A 23,779-nucleotide genomic window follows, 5' to 3' on the forward strand; every position below is an offset into this window, starting at 1 on the left:
CTACACGTAAGCGACAAGGCCGAAAACCAACATTGAATGTCCATGACCTTTGATCCCTCAGTTTTCAATTTCAATTTATTTTTCAATTTATTTTCAATTATATAGCGCCAAATCACAACAGAATTGCCTCAAGGCACTTCACACAAGTAAGATCTAACCTTGCTAACCCCAAAAGCAGCAGTGGTAAGGAAAAACTCCCTCTGGGGAAGAAACCTCAAGCAAACCAGACTCAAAGGGGTGACCCTCTGCTTGGGCCATGCTACAGACACAAATTACAGAACAATTCACAAAACAAATATATGGGAAATGCTGTTGGTGCACAGGACAAGAAGGTCTCAAGCACAAATACCACGCCCATCTCTGGATGGAGCTGCACCTTAAACAGGGAGAAAAAACAGAATCAGGCATCACTCAGGTGGCACTGCATTAAAAACCGACATCATTCTGTAAAGTATCTTACCGTGTGGGCTCAGGAACACTTCAGAAAACCATTGTCAGTTAACACAGTTCGTCGCTACATCTACAAGTGCAAGTTAAAACTCTACCATGCAAAGTGAAAGCCAAACATCAACAACACCCAGAAACACTGCCGCCTTCTCTGGGCCCGAGCTCATTTGGACGGATGCAAAGTGGAAAAGTGTGCTGTGGTCTGATGAGTCCACATTTCAGATTGTTTTTGGAAATCATGGACGTCGTGTCCTCTGGACAAAAGAGGAAAAAGACCATCCAGACTGTTACCACCACGAAGCCAGCATCTGTGATGGTATGGGGGTGTGTTAGTGCCCATGGCATGGGCAACTTGCACATCTGTGATGGCACCATCAATGCTGAAAGGTACATCCAGGTTTTGGAGCAACACATGCTGCCATCCAAGCAACGTCTTTTTCAGGGACATCCCTGCTTATTTCAGCAAGACAATGCCAAGCCACATTCTGCATGTGTTACAACAGCATGGCTTCATAGTAAAAGACTGCGGGTACTAGACTGGTCTGCCTGCAGTCCAGACCTGTCGCCCATTGAAAATGTGTGGCACATTATGAAGCGCAAAATACAACAACGGAGACTCCAGACTGTTGAACAACTGAAGTCGTACATCAAGCAAGATTGGGAAAGAATTCCACCTACAAACCTTCAACAATTAGTGTCCTCAGTTTCCAAATGCTTATTGAGTGTTGTTAGAAGGAAAGGTTTCCAGATACTAATATGTATGACTGAATAATTGATTCCATCTGCACAAACTGATATTAATCAGTGAAATCACCTGGAGTCAGTGGCTGCAAAGAAAACCTGCACCCTCTTGGCCCTTTCTGGAACATGTTGCCCACCCCTGCCCTACATGATGTCATCAAAGTCTACATTCCTCACAGCTTCATGTTCCTGAGCATTTATCAACAACAGGTGAAATCAGGCTAAATTCCCCATGTTTATGACTTGGCACATGGCATCAAAAATAAAATGCAATACATCAATATTTTCATAATTCTTTATTTATTTAGAATAGTCAGTTCATTTGACATTTTATTTACTATTGGTACGCACTTAGGGGGCATGATCATACCCCACAAAAGGTTCTGGTCTGATGCAGATCTTGGTGGTAAACAAATGGTGTAATGTGAATTTTGAAGGCAAACATGCAGAAGGGTTCCATGTGAACATCGGTTGAACATGGCTCTTAAGATATGGGTAAACACCATTAGGAAGGGTGGCACGATGGCTTACATCATCACCAGCTAATCGAAAGGGAGTTGAGTTCAGATTCCCAAATGTTGGATGGAAGATTGATTGACTCAAAGTGTCTGACTGGCTGAGCGGATGCACCTTGGCCCATTGCTTCTGCTTCTGCTATAAAGAATCAGCTGCTGCATCAGTCAAACTGGGACTTTTCACATTCAATCATGACAGTTTCTGCACAGACAAATGGGTACTTTTGTACAGATTTTGTGGGTCTATTAAAACAGATTAAAGGGATATATGCCTTTAATCTGGCAGGAATCCCTTTAATGTAGCAGGAATTGCCACAAACTAACAAGAAAAGGTGTTAAATTTTCATCCTAATATTCAGGGACAGCATTCTGATGCGCAGTTTGGCTGTTGCAGAGTCCAGGTCTCTGAGTCCTATTCCTGTCATATTTTCTGCAATCTGTATTACACTGTAATAGCCAAGTGGCCTCTGTGTGCGTATGTGCGTGCCTGCGTGAGTATGGCTTTGATCACGGTGAAACCAGGGAGAGCTGACATTTGCCGTTTGGCATGCTTATGTATTTTGGGTCAAGGATGAACCTTGTGAAAACAGACAGTTGATAGAACAAATATTTTTTGAGAAATGAGTGATTTTAGCGAGCCAGTAAACAATGGACATTGTGTGGCAATTCAACGTGGGAGATCAGGTTTTGAGGTTTTAAATATTGTTACAGGTTAACTCATGCACATGTAAGTCGCGATTGGGCTTTACTCACGGTCATGTGGCCCTGAAAATTTAGACGACTGCATAAAAGTCAATTTTGATTTGACCATTTTTGGGAGAGACCGTCAGTGCGGACAATTCTGGACGATGATTTCTTCTTCCTCTCTGGCTGCTGCAGGTCTGCGATGAGGGCGGACGATCATTTTACACGAGGACCGTTCAATATCAATACCAGTGTTGGTATCGATATTATTGATATTAAGATCGAGCAGCCCACCTCTACCACACAGAATTGTCTGCCCTCATTGCTGACCTACAGCAGCTGAAGGAGGAAGAAAAAGATCCCAAACCCACTCCAGATCAAGAACTCATCACCATCGAGGAAGGAATCACGCTTCAAATAGTCAAAACTATTGTAATATGGCAAGGTAAGGTAAGTTTTTTTGGTTGACTTCATTACCTTGCGGTTTCAGGTAACTCTCTAATTTTGTGAACCCCAACTCACGCAAGTTAACGAGGCTCACCTGTATTGTGGTTCATGTTAGTTTAACAGTGTTGTTAGTGTTATTGATGTTTTGTGTTTTTGTAGTTCAATTGGTTTAGTCAGTTTAGTTAAGTGTTATGTTGATGTTACCATGAGTGACTTAAGTGTTATGCTCATGGTGCCATAAGTGAAAAGTGCAGTGCTTTTAATGTCTTCTGCCACCGTCTCTGTGAAATTTAAAGCACCTGCATATAGCAAAATGCAGAAAGACAAAAAGCTGCGTGTGTGTGCATCTGTATGTGCATGCATGTATGCAATTTTGATCACACACAAACTGGGATGAGCTGACATTTGCCCTTGGTATGCTTATGCATTTTGGGTCAAGGATGCACTGCACCAAAACCAAACACTGATAGGACTAATTTTTTTTTAGAGAAGCTACATATATTAGTTAACAACACTGAACAATGGACACTGATATTTAAATTCTGGACTCACATCCCAATCCAGCAGGGGGTGATAAATGGGAACCAATAAAAACTTCTCGCGACTGCTTCGGTGATTGCAGTCGAAAACAAAGCAGTACACCATTATTCTATATGGAGTTAGGCTGTGTATATATTGCACAATGGGAGTGGAGATCCCCATAAGTGGTCAAATCCCACGATATCACGCAGGGTTCAAACGAGACTGCGATGCCCTATTGGTTTAGAGGTGATGACTAACACAGGGCCACTCCTATTTACAGCTTACAGCTGTTGTTAATTTGCTAATTCTGAATCAATCCTTCCCACGACCCTTAATTGCAGTAAGCAGTTGAAGATGAGTGAGTGAGTGAGTGAATGAATACTTAAAATGTGTCTTCTGGTAGAACGTCCACGCTGCATTTCTTTTCAAGCAACATTTAAACTCATTTGTCATTGAGAAGTGTTGGGGGGGGGGGGTAAGGTGTATTTCAGGAGCAGGGGTGGTGGCCAAGTGGTTAATGCGCTTGGTTCCATTTCAGAAGGTTCCGGGTTCAAATCCCACCCCTGCCACATTTCTCCATGTAATGTGGATTTGTGTCAGGAAGGGCATCTGGCGTAAAAATTGTGCCAATTCAACATGCAGATCCACCTTGGATTTGCTGTGGCGACCCCGAGTGCAAACAAGGGAGCAGCCGAAGGGACTTACTTACAAGGGGTGGTTTTCCCAGAAAAAGCATGTTCTGCCACGTCATGACCCGGTCGCTCTTTAAGTGACATATTTTATAAAGTGATTCCCAATGTGAATGTTACAGCTAGTCCCCATGTCCCCTATGTGTCAGTGTCTTTGTGTGTGTGTGTGTGTGTGTGTGTGTGTGTGTGCGCGCGCGCGCGCGCGCGTGTATGTAGTACAGGCTGGGGACGAACTCAATGCACCCGGTGTAAAAAAAAAAAAAAAAAAAAAAAAATGCAAAGCTTGCAGCATCCCGCGGTCATGGCAACCTGCGCGGGAGCAGGAGGGGCGGGGCGCGTCGTCCGTGCACGCACCCCGCCCCTCCTGCTCCCGGTGTGTGTTTGTGTGTGTGCGTGCGTGCGTGTGTGAGGATCAGGGCAGTGCAGCAGAGGCGGGCGGGAGGCTGCTGGTGCGATGCTGCGTCTCTGGGCTGATCACAGATGCAGTGACAGTCTGGAGACAGATGGACACGTGAGCGCTAACGGGAAATGATCCGCTCCTAGACCATGGCACCGTCGGGCTCGCGGAGTATCAAGCGGGGCTGTCAGAGAGTTCTCTACTGGATCCCGGTCCTGTTCATCGCCCTCATAGTGGCCTGGTCGTACTACGCCTACGTCCTGCAGCTTTGTATAGGTAAGCACGCACGCACGCACGCGGCTGTGCGGAGGAGGAGCTGCGTGCGTGTGCGTGCGTGTGTGTGTGCGTGGCGGGGATGCCGCTGACTGATTGTGCTTTTTTGTTTGTGTGTGTGTGTGTGTGTGTGTGTGTGTGTGTGTGTGTGTGTGTGTGTGTGTGTGTGTGTGTGTGGGGAGACATCTGTCTGAGCAGTTTGTTGTGATCAGACTCCTGGTTAACAGAGTGAGTCACGTGACAGCAGATTAAAGCGGGCTTTAATCATGCTGCCTGAGTGACAGGGCAGCTGAGATCTGATCAGCTTTTATTGTGAAGGAGGTCTGATTATGTTTGATGGCATGTTGAGTGCAGAGTGGACCATGTGCCTCATTCAGCGACTGGACGGTGTTGCCAGATTTTCTAGCAGAAACAAGCGACCGTCTGTGAAAACAAGCTCATGTAATAAGTCAGGGTGGTAATAACAAAATACAGCCTCAATATTACAAACCAGCATTCATGCACAGATTAAATTTCTGTTTATTTTCATGCATTTATTTATTCACTTTTGGGGGAAATGGTGCTAATTCAGTAATTTTATACAGAAAATTTTGTATATATATTTATATGGAAATGGCTAGTCGCACGGCGGCCGTGTCCATGCACGACTCTGGTGGCAAAACTTGGAACTACTTGTATAAACAAACTTATCATATACCTATAAATGATATGCCAACATGATTGGATAAAACACTAAAGAATAAATAGCAATACACCCTTTTCGCGGACGGGTAATATTTTTCATACCACCTGAGTAATCAGCCAATCCGGACAGTGGAGCACGCCATGACGAAGAGGCGCGGTCAGAGGAACTGTGAAATACTGGTGAGTCACTAGTAATAATTTCTTACGTGTCCAACCTTGTAGGTTAAAATTAAATTCATTAGTTCTAAAAGCCATCATAATTATTTATAGGAAAACGTTCTATTTGTTTTCTACTAAGGTTTGAACTTTGAGTGTTTACACATGAGAGAAAAGTGAGAAAATGTCAATGTCTGTTTGAGAAAAGTGTATAAAGTGTGTCGTGAGGGGTTTTACAGCCTTAAAACATCTATAATAATTGTAAAAAATAACGCTGACTACTTTGCGGATTTCGCCTATCATGGGTTATTTTCAGAACGTAACTCCCTTTCGCGGCCTCGCAGTTTTGTGGATATTTTTTTTGTGCAATTTTGCATGCTTCTTTTTTTTTAACAGCGCATTGTGTTCTTCATGCATTTATCATTCCTAGGTATATGATAAAATCGTTATCAAGTTGTTTTACCAATGAATGAATATGGCTTTATACACCCTGAAGAAAACCATACACCCTTCGGCCGTGTATAAAGCCATATTCATTGGTAAAACAACTTGATAACTGATAATACTGCATTCAAAATGTCATAACTCCTTTAATATTTGTCTGATTTTGATGATCTTTTTTTTATTTTGAAGCTGAAGATGTCTTCTTTACAGCACACTAATCAATTTCATCATACATACAACGAAAAGAGTGTGGCGAAGCATCAAAGCGAAAATGTCTCACACTTCTAGATCTAGTCTACAGTCTGCATCACAAAATGACATTTTAAGAGGACTAATTATATCCCTAAGGATTACACTGGTGTAAAAATGATTTAAACATCATACATCCTGTAAGAAAGGGCTAAGAATAGGCCTACACTGTCTTTTGATGCTCTGACACGAGGTCTATTAGAAAAGTATCCAACCTTATTATTTTTTTCAAAAACCATATGGATTTGAATCACGTGTGATTACATCAGACATGCTTGAACCCTCGTGGGCATGCGAGAGTTTTTTCACTCCTGTCGGTTACGTCATTCGCCTGTGGGCAGTCTTTGAGTGAGGAGTCGTCCACCCTCTCGTCGTTTTTTCATTGTTTAGGAATGGCTCAAAGACTGTTGCTTTGTTTGATAAAAATTTTTTCAAAACTGTAAGGCACAACTGAGTGGACACCATTCGATAAATTCAGCTGGTTTTTGGTAAAAATTTTAACGTCTGATGAGAGATTTTGGTCTGGTAGTGTCGCCGTAAGGACGGCCCACGGCGCCTGACGGCGATCTGCGCTTCGAGGCGGCAGTGTCTCATCGTTTCAAGTTGAAAACTTCCACATTTCAGGCTCTGTTGATCCAGTAAGTCGTCAGAGAACAGAGACCGCGGGGGGTCGCAACAGGAAAAACACCTCCGTTGGAAACCTTAACGGGCAAGTTGGAACATGCCCAAGCTGTTAAACAATTTCTCAGTTAATAACTTGTTGAAAGCCATCAAAAGCCGCCTGAATTTTACAAATGGTTTTCAACACGGAGGTGTTTTTCCTGTCGCGGCGCACACAGATTCGCTGAATCGTCACGGAAACGACTCAGCGAATTTGCGCGCACGTCTTTCATTACAAAATGTCCTTAAACAGTGGAATGTCCGCATAAAGTCCTCATGCCGGCCTCTTCTGAATCTTCTCTGTTCTCTCACGACGTCCTGGGTGAATTAAGCCTTAAATTAGGATGTTTTCAGGTTGAAACAGGCTGACGATGGCGCCTGGAAGCGTTGTGCGACGTCCCGCTCCGTGGAAAGTCCTTACAGCGACAGAAACACCCCATAATTTCTCATCAGCCGTTAAACTTTTCACCGAAAACCAGCTTAATTTCTCGAATAGTGTCCACTCGGATATTCCTCACAGGTCCAGAAAAAAATTTGATAAAGCAACGCGCGCCGTCTCGAGCAGCGTGTGAAACAAAGGAATTCAGCCGAGAGGGCGGGACCACATCTCACTCAAGGCCTGCCCACAGGGAAATGACGTCACCGACACGCATGAAAAAACTCACGCATGCGCACGAAGGTTCAAGCATGATTGGTGTAATCGCACGTCAGTCAAATCCATATAGTTTTTTTAAAATAAAAAGGTAGGATACTTTTCTGATAGACCTTGTATACTGCTGTATTATGCAGTTATCTTCCTGTCAATATTAGAACTGCTAAGACTCAAAGATTTGACAGCAAAAAATGATCAGTTTAATGATCAGTTTTATATGTCTACCTGACGTTTTACTGTCAATTTTAGAATAAAATGTTTCTTCTTATATACTGCAACTACCATGCTTTTATACATTCATATTAATACTGTAGGTACGTATATTGTGCATATCTTATTGTAAATTGCTTGTTTAATTTTAATATGTAATCATCCATTTCATATTGTATAAACCCTCCTTCATCACAAAATGAGGGCCAGTTTTAAAATTATTATTAATTAAATTGGTTGTTTTCAATCGACATTCTACTCTTAACTGTAAATCCTCAATAAAATAAACATCATTATTATGTTGGGAAAGTGTAGTGACACGGACCCACAAGAGAGGGTGCAAATGAACGGACAATAGATGAGCCAAAATACAACACTTTACTGTTGTGAAACGTGCACAACGAAATACAGACAAATGCAGAATTTGGATTCGAGTCAAATGTACAAAGGGGACGTGTGGGCAGGCTCAAGGATAGGAGATGTCCGTCCAGAGAAGAGCCGGATCCCACACAATTTCCACTGCCACCGAACCTGGAGGATACTGGAGCCGCCAAGTCCTGAGTCCCCAGGTGGCCACCGTCTCCGGCTGTCGGATCTGGTACTGCTGGCAGGAAACAAGACAGAAAGCGAGGTGAATGTGGTGACACTCACCAACTCCTCGCACACAGTTCAGGGATTGCAGGTGGGAATTACACCTCCACCTCCGCAAATACAACACAGTCTTTCACAGGACCTGAAACAAACCCTTGTCTTCACGGGTCGGGAAGGGTGCAGTTCGTCACCCTGTCGTCCACGACCAGCTCAGCCTCCAGCTGACACAAGCAGTCAGGAACTCCTGTAGTAATCAGATAACAGTTAAGTGCGATACGGCACAGAATATGGCTGAGGAAGTTACCTCCGAAGGTAGGCGATATCTCAGCAGCGGGGTGGAGATGTTGTCCGGCTTTTATGGGGTGTTGATGATGTGGTGATAGATGACAGCTGTCATGAGTTGATGAGTGTCAGCTGTCACTCCTGGCCATTCCCGTGAGGCGGCTGCGCCCTCTTGTGCCTGAAGCCCACACTTCAGGCAGGGCACCCTCTGGTGGTGGGCCAGCAGTACCTCCTCTTCAGCGGCCCACACAACTGGACCCCCCCCTCAACGGGCACCTTCTGGTGCCCGACCAGGCTTGTCGGGGTGTCGGGTGTAGAAGTTGGCCAGGAGGGCCGGGTCCAAGATGAAGCTCCTTTTCACCCAGGAGCGTTCCTCAGGTCCATACCCCTCCCAGTCCACCAAGTACTGGAACCCCCGGCCCTTTCAACGAACGTCCAGGAGCCGGCGCACCGTCCAAGCCGGCTCCCCATCGATGATCCGGGCAGGAGGTGGCGCCGGTCCGGGAGCACAGAGGGGTGGTGTGGTTTGAGTCTGGAAACATGAAATACAGGATGGATCCACAGTGAAGCTGGGAGTTGGAGCTTCACTGCGGCTGGACTGAGGACTTTGAGGACTTTCAAGGGGCCAATGTATCTGTCCTTTAGTTTTGGGGAGTCCACCTGTAGGGGAATGTCCTTTGTAGACAACCACACCTCCTGCCCGGGCTGATATGCAGGGGCCGGGGAACGCCGGCGGTCTGCATGGGCCTTAGCCCTTGTCTGGGCCTTCATCAAGGCAGAACGGGCGGTGCGCCACACCCGACGGCATCTTCGCAGGTGGGCCTGGACCGAGGGCACACCGACCTCTCCCTCCACTATGGGAAACAATGGGGGCTGGTACCCCAGACATACCTCAAACGGGGAGAGGCCGGTGGCAGAGGACACCTGACTGTTATGTGCGTACTCGATCCATGCCAGATGGTCACTCCAGGCCATCAGGTGCGCGGATGTCACACAGCGGAGGGCCTGTTCAAGTTCTTGGTTGGCCCGCTCTGCCTGTCCATTTGTCTGTGGGTGATACCCAGACGAGAGGCTCACGGTGGCCCCCAGTTCTCTGCAGAAACTCCTCCAGACCTGTGAGGAGAACTGAGGACCACGATCCGAGACAATGTCAGTTTGTATCCCATGCAGACGCACGATGTGGCGGACCAAGAGGTCTGCTGTCTCCTGGGCTGTTGGGAGCTTCGGGAGGGCCACGAAGTGGGCCGCCTTGGAGAACCGGTCCACTACCATGAGGATGGTCATCATGCCCTGGGACAGCGGGAGGCCCGTGACAAAATCCAGGCCGATGTGGGACCAGGGGCGATAAGGCACCGGGAGCGGTTGCAGAAGTCCTTGTGTCTTTGTATGGTCTGCCTTGCCCCTGGCACAGGTGGTACAGGCCTGGACATATTCCCGGACGTCGGCTTCCATGGACACCCACCAGAAGCGCTGCCGGACCACTGCCAATGTCCTTCGCACCCCTGGGTGACAGGAGAGCTTGGAACCATGACAGAAGTCCAAGACTGCAGCTCTGGCTTCTGGTGGGACGTACAGACAGTTCTTCGGGCCCGTTCCTGGGTCCGGGCTCCATGCCAGGTCCTCCCGGACGGTCTTTTCCACGTCCCAGGTGAGGGTGGCCATGATAGTGGACTCAGGTATGATGGATTCCGGCGGATCCGACAGCTCTGTTTTGACTTCGTCTTCGTGAACCCGGGACAAGGCGTCCGATCTTTGATTCTTGGTCCCGGGGGGGGTAGGTGATCCAGAAGTCAAAACGCCTGAAGAACAATGACCAGCAGGCTTGCCTGGGGTTCAGCCGCTTGGCGGTCCTGATATACTCCAGGTTCCGATGGTCCGTGAAAACCGTGAATGATACCGCAGCTCCCTCCAACAGATGTCTCCACTCCTCAAGAGCCTCTTTCACCGCGAGGAGTTCCCGATTGCCCACGTTATAGTTCCGTTCAGCCGGGGTCAACCTGCGTGAAAAATAGGCATATGGGTGGAGAATCTTGTCGGACTCCCCGCTCTGGGACAGCACAGCTCCTATCCCTGAGTCAGAGGCATCCACTTCAACCACAAACTGGCAGCTAGGATCGGGCTGCACCAGAACTGGTGCAGTCGAAAACCGACATTTCAACTCCCTAAACGCGGCCTCGCACCGATCCGACCAGGTGAAGGGGACCTTAGAGGAGGTCAGCGCTGTCAGGGGACTAACCACCTGACTGTAGTATATATATATATATATATATATATATACCCACGAGGGTAGGCTGAAAAGTTCTAAGGCTCCCCATGAAGGAGTAATGCATTAACTGCATTATAGTGAGCCTTAGAACTTTTCAGCCTACCCTTGTATATCCTCTTTCTAAAGTGGAACAGCCAAATGAGAATATGTTTGCGCCGCTGTCTGTAGATTCTGTTGGCTCAGTTTGTCCTGACACCATTATATACAAGCACTAAACACATTAGTTAGACTGTGGGGGCTTGGAATGGGGTGTCTGGAATTGATAACAGGAACACCTTCAACAACAACAATAAAAACCCTCTTCAGTAATAATGATGCTAATTTGACACGAGGAAGGAAGCGAGTCTGCCGTCTTGAGTCACGCCTGCCTCTGCTTTGTTCTGCTGAATGTGGGATTGTGAGCTCGGAGACAGTGCGCCTCACTGAATAGTGAACAAAAAGTTGACCTGGATCGTGAGTAACGGTTTGTGGGATGTTTCACGCGAGTCTCAGCAGCCTGCTCTGTGCTCCATTTGGCAAGTTGTCAAACAACAAGGCAAGAAAATCCTTTCTGTTAAAAACAGGTTGCAGCAGTCAATGTTCAATGAGAACAAATCAAAGCAGGGCTGAGGGTGAGGATGAGTGTGTGGGTGAGGATCAAATCAATTCAAATCAATCAAATCAAATCAATTTTATTTATATAGTGCCAAATCACAACAAACAGTTGCCCCAAGGCGCTTTATATTGTAAGGCAAAGCCATACAATAGTAAGTCCCTTCGGCTGCTCCCTTGTTTGCACTTGGGGTCGCCACAGCAAATCCAAGGTTGATCTGCATGTTGAATTGGCACAAGTTTTACGCCGGATGCCCTTCCTGACGCAACTCCACATTACATTACATTATCCTAAACTTATGATCTGTTGTTTTTTCAAACTTAAGCAAAAACAAATCTTGAGAAAAAAAATACAGTATGCGATAGTTAATAATTATTAAGAGCCTGTTCTTTCATATTTATGAATACATTTTACCAAATCAAATCAAAATCAAATCAATTTTATTTATATAGCGCCAAATCACAACAAACAGTTGCCCCAAGGCGCCTTATATTGTAAGGCAAGGCCATACAATAATTACAGAAAAACCCCAACGGTCAAAACGACCCCCTGTGAGCAAGCACTTGGCAACAGTGGGAAGGAAAAACTCCCTTTTAACAGGAAGAAACCTCCAGCAGAACCAGGCTCAGGGAGGGGCAGTCTTCTGCTGGGACTGGTTGGGGCTGAGGGAGAGAACCAGGAAAAAGACATGCTGTGGAGGGGAGCAGAGATCAATCACTAATGATTAAATGCAGAGTGGTGCATACAGAGCAAAAAGAGAATGAGGGTGAGGATGAGGGTGAGGATGAGGATTAGGATGAGGGTGAGGATGAGGGTGAGGATGATGGTCAGGATGATGGGGAGGATGAGGGTGATTTTGAGGGTGAGGGTGAGGATGATGGGGAGGATCAGGGTGAGGATGAGGATGATTTTCAGGGTGAGGATGAGGGTGAGGGTGATTTTGAGGGTGAGGATGATGGGGAGGATAAGGGTGAGGATCAGGGTGATTTTGAGGGTGAGGATGAGGGTGAGGATGAGGACGATGGGGAGGATGAGGGTGAGGATAAGGGTGAGGATGAGGGTGATTTCTAGGGTGAGGATGAGGGAGAGGGTGAGGATGAGGGAGAGGGTGAGGATGATGGTGTGGATGAGGGTGAGGATCAGGATCAGGGGGAGGATGAAGGTGAGGATGAGGATGAGGGAGAGGGTGAGGATGATTGTGAGGGTGAGGATGAGGGTTAGTATTAGGATGAGGATGAGGGAGAGGATCAGGGTGAGGAAGAGGGTGAGGATGATGATGGGGGAGGATGAGGGGGAGGATGAGGATGAGGGGAGGATGAGGGAGAGGGTGAGGATGAGGGAGAAGGTGAGGATGAGGATTAGTATGAGGATGAGGGAGAGGATCAGGGTGACGATGAGGGTGAGGGTGAGCATTAGGATGAGGGAGAGGATCAGGGTGAGGATGAGGATGAGGATGATGATGAGGGAGAGGATGAGGATGAGGGAGAAGGTGAGGATGATGGTTATGGTGAGGATGAGGGTGAGGATTAGGATGAGGATAAGGGTGAGGATGAGGATGTGGATGAGGATGATGGTTAGGATGAGGGTGAGGATGAGGGACAGGGTGAGGACGAGGTTGAGGATGATGGTGAGGATGAGGGTGAGGGTGAGGATGAGGTTGAGGCTGAGTGTGAGGATGAGGATGAGGGTGATGATGAGGGTGAGGATGAGAGTGAGGGGGAGGCGGAGGATGAGGGTGAGGATGAGGGGGAGGATGAGGGTGAGGATGAGGGAGAGTGTGAGGGTGAGGATGAGGGAGAGTGTGAGGATGAGGATGGTGGTGTGGATGAGGGTGAGGGTGAGGATGATGGTGTGGATGAGGGTGAGGATGAGGATGAGGGAGAAGGTGAGGATGAGGGTGAGGATGGAGGTGGGCTTCAAACAATGCATGTCTGAAGCAGGTGAGATGTGACAAAGCAGGAAAAAAAATAAAGAACCTTGTGGTCTAAGTTATACTGTTAGAAAAGTACAGAGAAGGACAGAAAGAGTTACACTGTGTGTTTGTGGACTTAGAAAAAGCTTATGATAGGGTGCCAAGAGAAGAGTTGTGGCATTGTATGAGGAAGTCTGGAGTGGCAGAGAAGTATGTTAGGGTAGTGCAGGACATGTACAAGAATAGTGTGACAGCGGTGAGATGCGCAGTCGGAATGACAGACTCATTCAAGGTGGAGGTGGGACTACACCAAGGATCAGCTCTGAGTCCTTTCTTGTTTGCAGTAGTGATGGACAGGTTGACAGATGAGATCAGACAGGAGTCCCCATGGACTATGATGTTTGCAGATGACATTGTGATCTGTAGTGAGAGTAGAGAGCAAGTTGAGTCTAGTCTGGAGAAGTGGAGATATGCTTTGGAGAGAAGGGGAATGAAAGTCAGTAGAAGCAAGACTGAGTACATGTGTGTGAACGAGAGGGAGCCCAGTGGAATAGTGCAGTTACAAGGAGTAGAAGTGGTGAAAGTAGATGAGTTTAAATATTTGGGGTCAACTGTTCAAAGTAATGGAGAGTGTGGTAGAGAGGTGAAGAAGAGAGTGCAGGCAGGGTGGACTGGGTGGAGAAAGGTGGCAGGAGTGATTTGTGACCGAAGAATATCAGCAAGAGTGAAGGGGAAAGTTTACAAAACAGTAGTGAGACCAGCTATGCTGTATGGTTTAGAGACAGTGGCACTAACAAAAAGACAGGAGACAGAGCTGGAGGTGGCAGAGCTGAAGATGTTGAGATTCTCTTTGGGAGTGACAAGAATGGACAAGATTAGGAATGAACATATCAGAGGGATAGCTCAGGTGGGACGGTTTGGAGACAAAGTCAGAGAGGCGAGATTGAGATGGTTTGGACATGTGCAGAGGAGGGACCCAGGGTATATAGGGAGAAGGATGCTGAGGATGGAGCCACCAGGCAGGAGGAGAAGAGGGAGACCAAAGAGGAGGTTTATGGATGTGCTGAGAGAGGACATGCAGGTGGTTGGTGTGACAGAGGAAGATACAGAGGACAGGGTGAGATGGAAACAATTGATCTGCTGTGGCGACCCCTAACGGGAACAGCTGAAAGACAAAGAAGAAGAAGAAGAAGAAGTGGTCTAAGTTATAGTAGTGAGAGAAAATATATACCATAAGTGAAGCCTTTTTCTGTTTCTTACCCTAAAGTAGACAACACTGGGAATCCACGTTACTGAGATAAACCTCCAGTACTAAACTCTGATGTGATCTTTCAGGACTCGGCATGCCAACATATTTAACAACTGCACTATTCATCTTACAGTGCATCCAGAAAGTCTTCACAACACTTCACTTTTTTCCACATTTTTTTATGTTACAGCTTTATTCCAAAAAGAATTAAATTATTTTTCCCCCGAAATTCTACACACAATACCCCATAATGACAGTGGGGAAAAAACTTTTTTTTTTTAGATTTTTCCAAATTTATTAAAAACAAACTAAGAAATCACATGTACATAAATATTCACAGTCTTTGCCATGAAGCTTGAAACTGAGCTCAGGTGCATCCTGTTTCCACTGATCATCCTTGAGATGTTTCTACAGCTTAATTGGAGTCCACCTGGGGTAAATTCAGTTGGTTGGACATGATTTGGAAAGATATACACCTGTCTACATATAAAGTCCCACAGTTGACAGTCAGAGCACAAACCAAGCATGAAGTCAAAGGAATTGTCTGGAGACTTCCAAGACAGGATTGTCATGAGGCACAAATCTGGTGAAGGGTAAAGAAACATTTCTGCTGCTTTGGAGGTCCCAGTAAGCACAGTGGCCTCCATCATCCATAAATGGAAGAAGTTCAGATCCACCGGGACTCTTCCTAGAGTTGGTCACAGCGTCTAAAGTGAGTGATCAGGGGAGAAGGACCTTAGTCAGGGAACCCAGCGGTGACTCTGTCAGAGCTCAAGCATTCCTCTGTAGAGTGGGGAGAATCTTCCACAAGGACAACCATCTCTGCGGCAATCCACCAATCAGGTCTCTATGGTAGAGTGGCCAGACAGAAGCCACTCCTTAGTAAAAGGCACATGGCAGCCCACCTAGAGTTTGCCAAAAGGCACCTGAAGGACTCTCAGACCAGGAGAAACAAAATTGTCTGGTCTGATGAGACAAATATTAAACTCTTTGGCATGAATGTCAGACTTCATGTTTGGAGGAAACCAGGCACCATCCCTACAGTGAAGCATGGTGGTGGCAGCATCATGCTGTGTGGATGTTTTTAAGCTGCAGGAACTGGGAGACTAGTCAGGATTGAGGACAGCATTGTTGAATTTAGTGTTTGACCTTCATATGACCTTGACCTTTGACCTCGAGCTTGATTCTTTTGTGTACTGAAAGGTACCTTATTTGGGCTGCTATATGTGAAGTTGCAAGAGTGCAATGTAAACTGTGTGCTGCACAGCAAGTTAAAGGTGAAAAATGCAATGATTACACACAAACATATCCTGCCAAAACAAAGTTTTAGCAAGATACTGGAGGGGGGAGAGATATCCAGGGTGGGGGATAAGATAATAAGATATCCTTGGACAACTTAGTCCTGTTTCAGTGAGAGAATGTGATGAACTAAGCTGTTAAAACTTGCATGTCCACAAGTGTGAAGGCAGGAAATTGTAAAAAGGAGGATGCTCACTCCATCATTACTGTTACACCGGTAATGTGCCAGAAAAGATCTCACATTGTTGGTGCATCCTGGCTCTTAAAGGGAATGGCAGTTGACACTCTGAATGGTGTCATTCACGTGATGACAAAGACACCCCATAATTAATTAATACACTAAATAGAGTGGAAAAGTCTGTCTTCACTAAAAGTGAAGATGGACACATTCTAAACGCACTTCCCCATGCACTTTACACTACGAGCTATAGCTCTTCAAGATAGGGCCCTTTGTGTGCTTTTTGATATAAATATTTGTTGGTGTCTGCAGAGTTACGTGGTACACTGGCTGCAACAGAGACACCAGGTTGCTGCCCCTGTGCTTGAGTTACAGGGCACCATGTGTCTGCGCACATAACAACACAATCATTAGTACTGCAGGCTGACGGGGAAACAGAACCAGCTCAGGGTCATTGTCACTTTTAACTGTGTTGTTTTCCGTGCAGCAGAACAAGAGCAGAACTGATGACGTCAGATCACATGGCGGACATCAGCCCCGTTCAGACTATCAGCGGCCGCTCCAGGGCAGCATGTGCTCCAGAGACACACACAGAGACAGTTGTGTGAAAGTGTCATCAGCTGATACCACTCGTTCTGCAGCTCTCTTAATCCCATTGTCTGCCTAACATAATTCACCTCAAGCAATCTGTGGCTGACCTACTTTATTTTCAACCACTCTCCATCACACCATGAATTTGAAAAGATACTCAACAAAAAAATAAATGCAACAGTTTGGTTTTGGCTCCGACTTTTCACGATTTGAAGTAAAAGATGTCTGACTTCCCCCATGAGGACATTGATTCATTATTTATTATTTATTTATTTTCCTCGAATTTCATTCACAAACGTGTGCAGTAATTTTACTGTTCCCATATCAGCCAGTAGATGGGTAGATCACAGTAGATCACAGTGCTAAATCAACTCCATCACAGTGTAACATCAACTCTTATTGGAGTAGAAACTCTTGATTTAACAAGGTGGTAGAGCTGATTTCACTCTGTAATAGAGAGTATTTTACTCTATTTAGACTGGAACCGAATGTTATCCCAGCAGAGTAAATTTTACTCAGCCAAATTTCCTGTGTACTGCCAACATTCAAAGTCCTGACTTTCACTTCCACCATTCTGACTTTCCTCTTCTCTCGTATCTCTGAGCACATTCTCGTCCACTTCTTCTTCTTCGCCCAGCAGTAGTGTTGTGTTCATTAATCATGGATGACTGCCATGTTCTTTATCAATCATGAAAATGTATTAAAACTTATACTGATAAAAATACAGGTACTGAATACAGAGTTTTGAGCGCTCCTTCTCCCTCAGCCTGCAGCCGGACTTTGACCTGAGTGGACATCCTCCTTTTTATGATTTTCTGCCTTCACACTGGTGGACATGCAAGTTTTAACAGCTTAGCTCATCACATCCTCTTCCTGAAACAGTCTGTCTTCTTATTGTTGATGTGAACATTCCATTTGACTCGATGTGCAACTGTTTTCAGATAGTGGACCTTTTGAAAGATTGTGTGACAATTGTTCTATAACAAAACTAACACACCTATGCAAGGTTCTCACCAGGATTCACAGCATAGGGGGGAACTTAGTGAGGCATAGCCGTGTGACACATGTTGCAAGTGTGAGTGTTGTCAGAGTGTCCGGGGGCATCCCCCAAGAAAATTTTGAAATTTATAACCCTTTGAAACACTATTTCTTGCATTTTGAGGGCCACTTTGTGTTGCTAAATGGGACGTTAAATAACATACAACATGTCCTTTAAAAGAGGAAAAAAAAAAATAGAAAAGGCCCTGGTTAAATCACACCATAGGGGCCCAAACCACAGCATAGGGGATCCAAATCACAGCATCAGGTTCCTATGGTGTGATCAACTGCACTGCCAAGAACCCTGGTATGACAGTAGCTCAATTTCTACCAACACCCTGTTGGGCAACAGCATCAGTGGCAGTTGTTCTTAATCTGGGTCTCAACAGATCCAGTGTGGAGTTTTAATTTGTGACCTACTTTTTGTGGGGAGGGGGGGCCTCCCTGATGCAGCCCATCTCATTTATATCAGGCTGGTCAGTTAGAAATGCCTGGACATAAATGCACAGCTCGAACAAACAGCTCTGGTTGTAAAAAGGCTTTACTGAGGAGGATAGCAGTGGTCTTTACACAAGTAAGCAGTCCAAGAAAGACAGTAGTACAAAAATCATCAGGCTGAGGCGTGGTCAATCAAACAGGCAGGAGGTCAGGAACACTATGAGGCAGGCAGGACTATGGAACACAAGGAACAGAGCTGGAAAGAGGCACAAGGCACATCCATCTGGCAAGGGACTAAAGCACCCAGTGAGCTTATATAACCCTAGGTGATTAGCTGCAAATCAGGAATAGGTGTGTGTGGACAGCACCAGAACAAGGGCGTAGCCAGACAGAGTGAAACACCCACCACCAAGAACCAAGAGACAGACAAGAGAGATAGAGACAGACAGACCCAAGCAGAAAACCCCAGCAAGAGAATAACCACACAGAAAACCAATAAATCAGAAAAACAGACTAGAAAACAAAAAAAACAGATAACCAGAAAAAACTCAAACCCTGACAATTTATTTGTGTTTGGGTTCTGCAGTCAGAGTGTACTGGCTACACATCCCATATGGCTGAGATTTGACCAAATTTATGTTGAATGCCCTGCCTCCTTCTACCCTCCTCATTTGTTCAGTCTTGGGGCTGTTGGAGACTGGCCCCCAAGACTCTTGACCTCGTCCGCCAGTCGCTGTGCATCCGTTGATCCCAGGGAAGGTGGAACCAAACAAGTCATGACACAAAAGAATCTGTTCAGCTTGCACCCTGCCTGATTTACCGTTCAGAACAGAGTTTTATTTAAAACAACACTGAGTAGTAAAATCAGTCTTACACAGAGCTCTGTGATCCTGTTCTCAGTCCTGACGTAGCCTTAGCTCTCAGCAGGAGATAAGAAGAAGAGTCTCCCATGCTGTCTATGATTCACTTAAATAACCTCCTCTAACAGTGATTCAGCTATTCTTGAGGCGTTGTTTTGTCCCTTCCTCTCATTGGTCCAAGAGGTTGGTGAGGACCTTCTGCTTAATTAATTAATTTAATTTAATTTAATTAGCTTATAATGCGCCAAATCACAGCAAAAGCCGTCTCAAGGCACCTTACATAAAACAAGTCAACATAAAATTGAATAAAAAATTAAAAATGAATAAAAAATTCAAATACATAAATAAAAACAGAAGTAAAAGAATAAAACAAATAAAAATAAAAACTATCCATAATAAAGAGAATAAAAATAGCTTTTGAGTCTTGACTTAAAAATGTCCACAGACTCAGACTGCCTCACGGTCGCAGGAAGACTGTTCCACAGGGTCAATCAATCAATCAATTTTTTTTTTATATAGCGCCAAATCACAACAAACAGTTGCCCCAAGGCGCTTTATATTGTAAGGCAAGGCCATACAATAATTATGTAAAACGGTCAAAACGACCCCCTGTGAGCAAGCACTTGGCTACAGTGGGAAGGAAAAACTCCCTTTTAACAGGAAGAAACCTCCAGCAGAACCAGGCTCAGGGAGGGGCAGTCTTCTGCTGGGACTGGTTGGGGCTGAGGGAGAGAACCAGGAAAAAGACATGCTGTGGAGGGGAGCAGAGATCAATCACTAATGATTAAAAGCAGAGTGGTGCATACAGAGCAAAAAGAGAAAGAAACACTCAGTGCATCATGGGAACCCCCCAGCAGTCTAAGTCTATAGCAGCATAACTAAGGGATGGTTCAGGGTCACCTGATACAGCCCTAATCTTAAAAGTAGAGAGGGTGTCTGTCTCCCTGATCTGAATTGGGAGCTGGTTCCACAGGAGAGGAGCCTGAAAGCTGAAGGCTCTGCCTCCCATTCTACTCTTACAAACCGTAGGAACTACAAGTAAGCCCGCAGTCTGAGAGCGAAGCGCTCTAATGGGGTAATATGGTACTACGAGGTCCCTAAGATAAGATGGGACCTGATTATTCAAAACCTTATAAGTAAGAAGAAGAATTTTAAATTCTATTCTAGAATTAACAGGAAGCCAATGAAGAGAGGCCAATATGGGTGAGATATGCTCTCTCCTTCTAGTCCCCGTCAGCACTCTAGCTGCAGCATTTTGAATTAACTGAAGGCTTTTTAGGGAACTTTTAGGACAACCTGATAATAATGAATTACAATAGTCCAGCCTAGAGGAAATAAATGCATGAATTAGTTTTTCAGCATCACTCTGAGACAAGACCTTTCTAATTTTAGAGATATTGCGTAAATGCAAAAAAGCAGTCCTACATATTTGTTTAATATGCGCTTTGAATGACATATCCTGATCAAAAATGACTCCAAGATTTCTCACAGTATTACTAGAGGTCAGGGTAATGCCATCCAGAGTAAGGATCTGGTTAGACACCATGTTTCTAAGATTTGTGGGGCCAAGTACAATAACTTCAGTTTTATCTGAGTTTAAAAGCAGGAAATTAGAGGTCATCCATGTCTTTATGTCTGTAAGACAATCCTGCAGTTTAGCTAATTGGTGTGTGTCCTCTGGCTTCATGGATAGATAAAGCTGGGTATCATCTGCGTAACAATGAAAATTTAAGCAATGCCGTCTAATAATACTGCCTAAGGGAAGCATGTATAAAGTGAATAAAATTGGTCCTAGCACAGAACCTTGTGGAACTCCATAATTAACTTTAGTCTGTGAAGAAGATTCCCCATTTACATGAACAAATTGTAAGCTATTAGACAAATATGATTCAAACCACCGCAGCGCAGTGCCTTTAATACCTATGGCATGCTCTAATCTCTGTAATAAAATTTTATGGTCAACAGTATCAAAAGCAGCACTGAGGTCTAACAGAACAAGCACAGAGATGAGCCCACTGTCTGAGGCCATAAGAAGCTCATTTGTAACCTTCACTAATGCTGTTTCTGTACTATGATGAATTCTAAAACCTGACTGAAACTCTTCAAATAGACCATTCCTCTGCAGATGATCAGTTAGCTGTTTTACAACTACCCTTTCAAGAATTTTTGAGAGAAAAGGAAGGTTGGAGATTGGCCTATAATTAGCTAAGATAGCTGGGTCAAGTGATGGCTTTTTAAGTAATGGTTTAATTACTGCCACCTTAAAAGCCTGTGGTACATAGCCAACTAATAAAGATAGATTGATCATATTTAAGATCGAAGCATTAATTAATGGTAGGGCTTCCTTGAGCAGCCTGGTAGGAATGGGGTCTAATAGACATGTTGATGGTTTGGAGGAAGTAACTAATGAAAATAACTCAGACAGAACAATCGGAGAGAAAGAGTCTAACCAAATACTGGCATCACTGAAAGCAGCCAAAGATAACGATATGTCTTTGGGATGGTTATGAGTATTTTTTTTCTCTAATAGTTAAAATTTTATTAGCAAAGAAAGTCATGAAGTCATTACTAGTTAAAGTTAAAGGAATACTCGGCTCAATAGAGCTCTGACTCTTTGTCAGCCTGGCTACAGTACTGAAAAGGAACCTGGGGTTGTTCTTATTTTCTTCAATTAATGATGAGTAGTAAGATGTCCTAGCTTTACGGAGGGCTTTTTTATAGAGCAACAGACTCTTTTTCCAGGCTAAGTGAAGATCTTCTAAATTAGTGAGATGCCATTTCCTCTCCAACTTACGGGTTATCTGCTTTAAGCTGCAAGTTTGTGTGTTATACCACGGAGTCAGGCACTTCTGTTTTAAGGCTCTCTTTTTCAGAGGGGCTACAGCATCCAAAGTTGTCCTCAATGAAGATGTAAAACTACTGATGAGATAATCTATCTCACTCACAGAGTTTAGGTAGCTACTCTGTGTTGTGAAAGTGTAGGAACACGGACCCACAACAGGGGGCGCAATGAACGGACAATGGAGGAAGATAAATAACAAGGTTTACTATTGTGAAACAAGCACAATAAGTACAACAATCACAATTTGGGGTCGAATTTGCTGGTGTCGTGTGGGCAGGCTCGAAGGTAGGAGACACCCGTCTCAGTCGAACCGGAACCACCCCGATCTCCTCTGCCACCGAACCCTGGAAATACTGGAACCGCCAAGTCCCGAATTCCCAGGTGGCCACTGCCTCCGCTCGTCGGATCCGGTACTGCTGGCAGGAGAGAGCAACAACACACAGGTGTGATGCGACAGCACCCAGTAACGGAGAGGGGAGAAGCCGCCTCCACCTCTTGTCAATGCACAACAGGAAGGTGAGTACTTCTCCAAGCAATATAGCTTCTAGCAGTCAACAATCCTGAAAAGGTTTAACAAATGATTAGCTGGTTAATCAGAATAAGAATGCAGAGATACTACCTCAGTCTTAGGCGATATCTCGGCACTGAGGTGGAGACGCCGTCCTCCTGATATACCTTGGTGCCGAGTAGAAACAGCTGTGTCCAATAATGGGTGACAGCTGTCACCCTGGCTGCTCATCTCAGGTGGCGACGCCCTCTGGTGCCTGGAGCCCGCACTCCAGGCAGGGCGCCCTCTGGTGGTGGTGGGCCAGCAGTACCTCCTCTTCAGCGGCCCACACAACACTCTGCCCTGTGTTGGTATATGGCATTGGAGAACATAAAGAAGGAATCATATCCTTAAATGTAGTTACAGCGCTTTCTGAAAGACCTACTGTAATGAAACTTATTCTCCACTGCTGGGTAGTCCATCAGAGTAAATGTAAATGTTATTAAGAAATGATCAGACAGAAGGGGGTTTTCAGGGAATACTGTTAAGTCTTCAATTTCCATACCATAAGTCAGAACAAGATCTAAAGTATGATTAAAGTGGTGGGTGGACTCATTTACATTTTGAGCAAAGCCAGTCGAGTCTAACAATAGATTAAATGCAGTGTTGAGACTGTCATTCTCAGCATCTGTGTGGATGTTAAAATCGTCCACTATAATTATCTTATCTGAGCTAAGCACTAAGTCAGACAAAAGGTCCGAAAATTCACAGAGAAACTCACAGTAACAACCAGGTGGACGATAGATAACAACAAATAAAACTGGTTTTTGGGAGTTCCAATTTGGATGGACAAGACTAAGAGTCAAGCTTTCAAATGAATTAAAGCTCTGTCTGGGTTTTTGATTAATTAATAAGCTGGAGTGGAAGATTGCTGCTAATCCTCCCCCTCGGCCCGTGCTACGGGCGTTCTGGCAGTTAATGTGACTCGGGGGTGTTGACTCATTTAAACTAACATATTCATCCTGCTGTAACCAGGTTTCTGTAAGGCAGAATAAATCAATATGTTGATCAATTATTATATCATTTACTAACAGGGACTTAGAAGAGAGAGATCTAATGTTTAATAGACCACATTTAACTGTTTTAGTCTGTGGTGCAGTTGAAGGTGATATATTATTTTTTCTTTTTGAATTTTTATGCTTAAATAGATTTTTTGCTGGTTATTGGTGGTCTGGGAGCAGGCACCGTCTCTACGGGGATGGGGTAATGAGGGGATGGCAGGGAGAGAGAAGCTGCAGAGAGGTGTGTAAGACTACAACTCTGCTTCCTGGTCCCAACCCTTGATAGTCATAGTTTGTGGCCAGATTTCTAGAAATGAGAGCTG

The 23,779-nt window shown here is 45.0% G+C and overlaps 1 protein-coding gene across 3 annotated transcripts in view; it reads left to right on the top strand.

Moving 5' to 3' along the window:
* Nucleotides 1-4,438: 4,438 nt before the first annotated feature.
* zdhhc2 (zinc finger DHHC-type palmitoyltransferase 2) overlaps nucleotides 4,439-23,779 on the top strand; it is a 148,434-nt gene continuing 129,093 nt past the window's right edge. For all 3 annotated transcript variants that reach the window (XM_034181191.1, XM_034181192.1, XM_034181193.1), the window contains exon 1: nucleotides 4,439-4,718. In XM_034181191.1, coding sequence (XP_034037082.1) covers nucleotides 4,592-4,718 — 127 coding nt within the window. In that variant the 5' untranslated portion in view covers nucleotides 4,439-4,591. The remainder of the gene's footprint in view (nucleotides 4,719-23,779) is intronic.

The sequence above is a fragment of the Thalassophryne amazonica genome, chromosome 11 (assembly GCF_902500255.1).
Source record: "Thalassophryne amazonica chromosome 11, fThaAma1.1, whole genome shotgun sequence".
Classification (NCBI taxonomy): Eukaryota; Metazoa; Chordata; class Actinopteri; order Batrachoidiformes; family Batrachoididae; genus Thalassophryne; species Thalassophryne amazonica.